This window comes from Seriola dumerili, unplaced genomic scaffold (genome assembly GCF_002260705.1).
Source record: "Seriola dumerili isolate Sdu_G_001 unplaced genomic scaffold, Sdu_1.0 BDQW01000052.1, whole genome shotgun sequence".
Classification (NCBI taxonomy): Eukaryota; Metazoa; Chordata; class Actinopteri; order Carangiformes; family Carangidae; genus Seriola; species Seriola dumerili.
Genome location: NW_019174307.1, coordinates 9065441 through 9072889, shown reverse-complemented (window position 1 = coordinate 9072889; position 7449 = coordinate 9065441). Strand labels below are relative to the sequence as shown.

Genomic DNA, 7449 nt, shown 5'->3' with positions numbered 1-7449 from the left:
TCAGTGTCTCGCGTGATCTTTAATTGCTGCTTTCTTATATGTTTTTCACAGGCACAAGAGCTCTAAGCACCATCAGCAGGCCAACAGACTACAGATGTAAGCACTTCCCACTATTCTTTCGAATCAGAGTGGCACAAGTTGAGCAATTCTCAGTGGGCAGTTGCAGAGTATTTGAACCAGGGTGACGCCACATGGATCTGGGTGGGGCATACTGCAGATGAAACTGTGATGCCAGACATTCACAACCTATAGTATGGTCACCTGACATCTGTTCAACAATAGTCTTGAAAATGACCAACTTGATTATATACCTGCATGGTGGCTGATTCTTTTTCATTTCCCGTGGTCTTGTCCTTGTCTTAAAATCTTAAAAGAAATGTCCCTTTGAACCTTAAAAGAAGGTAGGCCACTGAGATGTTTAGGTTTCCAGTGATGAAAATGGTATGAATTTTAATTGTTTGACAGGACTATGGCAATCGACGCCATTACATCTGAATTTTATAGTTGCAAGGAAAAAGATAGGTGAATAGCGAGATTCAAATTGTTCCACCATGAGTTTGGTGTTATTGACAATGTGCAGCAATGTCTCATTTTCGAGGCGTGCTGGGGTAGTCATTCTCACTGACTATACAGTGTTGGTGCCTTGCTTGCTCTTTGCTTTGGCTTGTGAGTGTGTTACTTGGTTCATGGTGTGAATTGTGGGAGAAAAGATATTGAGGAGATAGTCAGCCGTAGTGGGCCGCGAGGTAAAGAAAACTACTCGGTGTCCACATGGCGTTACTAGGATTTTGAACTACATGGCCGGTTGTGTTCACAACTCAGCCGGCAAAACTGTGATGTCGCGCATTTCTTCTCTTGTCTCGTTCTACTCTTCTCTTATCTTTCTCCTTCTCCGATAGGCTCTTAGTTTCTCGTTCTTCTGCTTCTCTTCTTCTTCTCTTCTCTTCTATCATTCTCTTCTCTTCTCTGGATCTACTTCTGTTTCTGCTACCCTATTTAGAATGCATAACCAGAGAGCGATCTTATGATAATAAGGGCCGGTAAAAAGATTAATGAGAATTATGCCAAAAAAAATTGCTTTGAATTATCATATCAGTCATTCATAATTATTAATGGTATATTACTTATAATTACAAATGTAATCAATTATGAAAATGTCTTTAAAACTTTGAAGCAAGCAAGATACCAGTGATAACAAGACTACATACAAATTTACATGAATGCGAAGTGTGTGTTCATTCTAGTAACTAATGTTAGGGATGCGTTAGTGTTTTTCTTGTGTTCAGTCTAATACTCAGTACTACAGAGTGCTTTTGAGCATAGTCCATCACCTAACCATTATGTATGGGGAAATTTGGTCAGTCTTTCTCTTTGAGTACGAGTGCAACTAAAAGATTGAAGTTAAAAGTATGTATCCTATAAGAATAAATAATGTATATTTTCAGTAAGACCATGGACCAGAAAAAAAAGAAAATTGTAAAAAGCCAGCTTTATCCTTTAATTTACAGATCGTTAATTATGTAGTAATTACATAGTAATTAATGTGGTAAGAATTTTCCCAAAGAATAACAGTAATAACAATAAAGTAAATCACGTATAATGTAAAATATTGAGTAATATGCGGACGTAAAATGAAGCAGAAAATATAAACATTTACCTTACTAAAAGCCTGTCTTCACAATGCAATAAGGGATATTAATGCTGTATCAAGGGTAGCCTATACAGAAACGACCTCCTGTCTTACCCTGGTTACCAAGTATTTTTAGCTTTGTGTATAGCAACTAAAAAATCTTATTAAAAGTGTGTATCATAGCAATGAATATGTTTTTTAGTAAACCATGACTCAGCTAAGAATACATTGGTTAAAGCAAGTTTTATCAGTGTTTTTTTTCTTTGTAAGGTCTTGTCGGCACTAAATTAATAGAGAATGTCACTGGACTGCATCAGCGAAGCCGCCATGAAAGTGTGCAGGTGAACAGTTGATGACACCAACATAAATAATACCGCCCCCAAAATGGATGCAACAATTCATTCATAAGTGCGCAAAAACAAGTTTACCCAACACCAAGTAATAGATTTATTTGACACTTTAAAAATAAATGCAACCAATTCAAGTCTGTGTGTAATGTGTTAATTCCCCCTTTAGGTTTCTCTGAACATCTTTCACCTTAGCCATTCATGCGATAACTGGTTGAACTGGACCACAGTTTGTTCAAGCAATAACCCAGGCTCTGATGTCACCAAGCCAAGACTTCCTGGTGAAGTAAGTGACAAAGCTTGTGTAGTTTTAACAGTCAGTGTCTTACTGAACATGCCGGAGACAAAGCATGCGTTGATTATGCTTATTTGGCGTTAAATTTTTCTTTTCTTATTTGACTTTCACTGTATTAATAGGACGTTCTTGTCGAGAGTTAGATGAGAAGATTGATAACCACTTTCTTACTGGCTGTTACATGTGAAGCTACGAACCACAGGTGATTAGCTTATCTTAACATAAAGATTGGAAAATGGGGGAAACAGCCTGCATGGTTTTGTCCACTGGAAAAAAAAAACAAAAAAAAAAACAAAAGCCTATCCAGTAGCTATTTCTTGGTTGCCTGGCAACCTCACAGTGCCGACAGACTCCAAGGAGTCACTGAGGTAACCAAGAGATAGTTTCAAGCACATAACCCCTGTAAAATCGCAAAATGTGATTTTTCCTACAGCTTGTTTGTACAGATTAAACAAAGAAGAATACAACATGTTAATAAGTGAGCTTCGTCATCTAACTCTCAGCAAGAAAGTGAACATGCACATTTGCCAAAATGTCAAACTATTCCTTGGAATAAATAATTGAAATGAACTGATTGCTATTGTTAGTGTTTTATTAATATTATCAAACATGGAGCTACTTTTGCAAATACAGGATTCAGCATAGCACCGGTAGAAGGGTTACAACACCATTTATTATTGTTTTTCCCGTTTTATTACATTGACTCGTCAATTTATAACATCTAACATATTCTTTTCCACTCTTCTCTCTTTTCTCTTTAGTTGTCTAAAGAACTTTGAATCGTTGCAGCATGTGTATGGTGACATTCATAAACATCAGGCAGCATCATTTTTTGAAAAACGAAATCAAAGGTGGAGATTGCACTCGTCTGACTACCGATCAACCTGATGCATACACTGGATATCTTCCTCCAGAATAATCTCCTCCCTTCCTGACAGCAGCATCTTCTAACACTGACATCATACTTCCTCACCTTACTAACCTGTTACAGTCCACAGGTCTGGCACCATTGCTGCTCTGTTCTCTCCATGGCAGCCCGCCTAATGTCTCCACATGCTTGATATTGATCAAGCTTGCGCAGGCTCAACCAGCACATTTTTACCTTTAATGAGCAGACCAACATTGCCTGAGCTTGAGCGGCTGATAACGCAGTTCCTTTCCTTCGAAGGTAATCTCACGATTTGCTCTCCCCCACATCATGGGGCAAAGTTTCTTACCTATTCTGACTACTTTGACCCTGACGAAGTGGCCCATTTTAGAGGAAACCCTCCACTCTTTCACCAACCAAACTTCAACAGGCTTTGTAGAGGCCATCCTTTCGTGCCATTGGCTACTAGAAGGCAGTAACGGATCCCCCAAATGGTGACCCATCTGACATCACTCTTGGGTACGTGCGCCAGCTTCAAGAATTGGTGATATCTCTGTACAGACTACGAAAAATCGAACAGCTCCCGTTACCAAGTGGGCAGCTAGATGCAGAACAAGTCACTGACCTCCACCCTTGCTTTCCAAGGACTTTCTCAGCCTCCTCACCCCAGAGGTCTCCAGAACCTAGACTCAGGCGGACCAGATGCTGCCCGGACATAGTTATCCAGAAATTTGTAGCATTCCTACCACTCGGGGTCCGACAAGAGGCTGTTTCGCTTTCTCCAGGATGTCAAGGCTCTGCAAGATAAGTTGACCGAATGTGCAGCAGGCCAGGACTGTTTGGCTGGAATCTCAGAAATCTCACGTTTCTCGATCAGTATACTCAGCATGATGCTCTCGGCTAATGGTACTGTCACCATTAAACTAGCTGCAACCAACTTGGTTCTGGAGGACGCGAATATGAGAACTTCACATCCATGGTCTTTTCACTCCTTCTGGCCCCAAATGATGCTGCCGTCGTGGAACATTCAAAAGCACTCTTCATTTTCATCAGATTGCTCATGACTACACCCAATATTTCTGTGTCTGATGTCCAGAATGCTCTGGGACAGTCAAACCTAACCCTTGAGGAGCTGAATAACTTGCTGCACTAGCAGGAGCTGCCAACATAAACGACCTGATGGTTAATATAATGGAGATTTATCAATGCTCGCCAGTGTTTTGAGCCACAGCATGACCCAATGGTGACAGCACAGTGTGTTATGGGATTGATCAACGGGGTCCTGGTTTCCTGACACACCTACCTAATCTCCGCAATGAGACATCCATCCTCTCTCTCATCCCGTTAATCGTCAACACTACTTCAGAGATGTCACTCAGGCTAACTTAAGTTCCAACCATATATGATTCTTGTTCACACATTGAACAGCACCCTGGCAATATCAAGATGAATCTCCAACTTAACCAGCTGAACACTCCAGAGATCATGAATGAAATCATGGTGTGGAGGTCTGATAGAACTGATGGCCAACACTGAACCATTGAACAATTTAAACACCACCTTGATGATGAAGCCCATATACTACCAGAAGCTATATCTGGAGATTGTGGAATGGTATTTTGAAGAGGCTGGAAAATATCACCAGCAGCAGCTCGGTCTCATCGCTGCTCCAACCATTTTTCTACCACCCCAAAATTCAAGTGACATTACAGCTGGCATATGCAAATTTCACTGTGTTTGTCAATAACCAGGTTGAGGTCTTGTATGAACAGCCTCCAGTTCCAATAGATGGTGCAGGGGTGAGTAGAATTGGCCAGGCTGTTGTTGAGATTCTCCAGAGCTTATATGACCTCATAAAGGTCAACCTACTGATTCAGAATAACTATCCAGGTTCACCGCCAATCTACAACACAACCATCCTGAATGCCATTGAAGCCCAAATTAAGCTATACCTCGACCTCATACAGGAGTGGATGAAACAACCCAATGTCCCCTTGGTCCTTACTAGTATGCTCCAATGGGGAAACTCCTCCATAAAATATCTCCACCCCTGTGACAGACATCCAAGACCTGCTGCAGACTGTGGCTAATTTTCTCAATGATGATCAACTGGCCTACCTCTCTGTCATTAGAAATATCACCCAGTCCTGAACAAAGCCCCTAATGGTGGCAGAGCAACCTGGTGGCATACAGAGTGATCATTCTTTGCCGCCATCACAGAAGCAGTCCAAAGTACTATGCAGATCCTGACCACAGCCACCGACCCAGTGCCACCCTCTGTACAGCAGAACATCCTGGAAATTGTTCAGGGTCATTGAAGCTGATTGTCCAACCTGACATGAGTTTCGCCTCATCACGTAACATCTCCCTCCTTCATCCTCAAGAGAGCTGAGAGCGTCGTGCTCAAGCAGTTAATACCAGAAATGTTCCGTGTATACCTTCTCTCTGGACTCAAAGTAACAACTACATATTTTGAGAGCATTCTCCACGGTGTGGACCAGACAACTGGAATCAGATGTAAGTGATGCTGTTATTTACTAAAACTTTTTCATTGGACTTGCAGTTAAAAAAGGCTTGCAATTCGCACTTATCAACAAATATGATTAAAGATAAGCTGTGATAGCCTAACAATATTCTATATTTCTCACTATACAAAATTCATTAAAATATGGTCACTTTCAATTCACTATACACCAGATACTTTCTATTACGCAGTATGTCTATTTTAATGGTATTAAACAGGGCTTAAAATGATAAACTAATTGAAAAGGTGCTCCAGAATAAAAATCTACAACAGGGAGTAGGCTAATAAAGGTTACTATTGGTGAGCCAAATCTATATTCTTACAGTGCTTCAGTCTCATTTTGTTAGCTTTTTGTAATGCCATCATAACAGAGGAATGTAATGTTATAATTAATAAGGAACTTAATGTGTAAAGCTTGTTTCTGCCTCTTGAGGGCAAGTGGATAAATAAACCAAAAAAAAAAAAAAATTAATTCCAGTACATACCAGGTTAATTGCTTCAGTCATACAAATTTATATGTATATATATATATATATATATATATATATATATATATATATACATACATATGTAAAATGCAAATGTACTGGAAAATAATCTTGGTTAATTGGGACAATTTAGCCATCAACTTGTGGTCCTTGGTATTCAAGGTGCCTTTGTTTGTACTGTTCTACCAGCCAGCTGATGGAAATTAATTGTATTCATTTTGAATCTTAGGCAAACGGTCCCAGTTGATAACTATGATAAAAAACCATGAGGCCTCTGCATGCCAGTGACCATAATGAACAACCCCTACAGATGAATAATTAAAACCAAAGAGAAACATGGAATGCATGCTGTTGCACCGTCTGCAATCCTTTGATTAAATCTGATGAGACATGATCTTTTGATAAGACGTGCTCAGACGTGAGATATTGATGTGCTTTGTTTCTTAAGGATTTTGAATGAGATGAAGACAGTCCAGAGCCTCCTGCCACCAAACAGCACAGCACAGGCCTACGTTTCTGTGTTCATTAACATCACTCACTGCATCTTGGAGTCTGGCCAAGGCAAGTCAGCTTCTCAGTGTCACTGTAGGTGGACATGTTGAATCCTGATGAACTCTGATGGAGTGCACTTCATTATTCATGCTTTGATGCCAGGCTACCTAGGAGCACCAAGTAGCACAATACTCTACTAAGTTTCATGTGGTGGATTATGTTTATATGCTTGACACTAAAGTTGAAGTCCACTTTGTGAAAAATATCTCTTGTGATTTCAGGCAACATGAGTCTTTGGGCAAGTTTTGAGAATGCATCAGTGGAAAATGTTCCCATGATTATTCGCCAGGTAAGTCTTGAAACATGTGTGTGTATATTTTTGTTTTAGTTTGTTTTAACTCTTTAAATACCTTTAGTGTGAATTCATATGTGGAAAATGAAATATGCGTACAGTCTGGAAGTCAAACATTACATTACATTAAAAATAAAATGCTGATGAAACATCTCAATGACATCTCTGTGGCTACTGGAATGGCCCAGTCACGAACCACACCGTATATTAAAGTGATAGGGTAGTGAAGTGTTGTATCAGTATTCATCACAGATAGACAAACAAAACAAAAAAACATGCTCTTATCATTTATCAAAGTTGTGTGCCCTTTACCCAGCATTCTTATCATATTTGGGCATAGGGCATGTACAACACAATCCTTGTAGTTTGCTGTAGGTTTTGCATTCAATCACATGAAAATGAATGTGTGAAAATTTTAACTTTTGTTATTTTTTGCTCTTTTTTTTATGTCAG

At 39.7% G+C, this 7449-nt stretch overlaps 1 protein-coding gene across 1 annotated transcript in view; it reads left to right on the top strand.

Moving 5' to 3' along the window:
* Positions 1-7449, top strand: part of abca12 (ATP binding cassette subfamily A member 12) — a 70849-nt gene that overhangs the window by 17812 nt on the left and 45588 nt on the right. Inside the window, exons 20-21 of the mRNA XM_022741141.1 lie at positions 6601-6713; positions 6926-6993. Of these exons, the coding sequence (XP_022596862.1) occupies positions 6601-6713; positions 6926-6993 (181 nt within the window). The remainder of the gene's footprint in view (positions 1-6600; positions 6714-6925; positions 6994-7449) is intronic.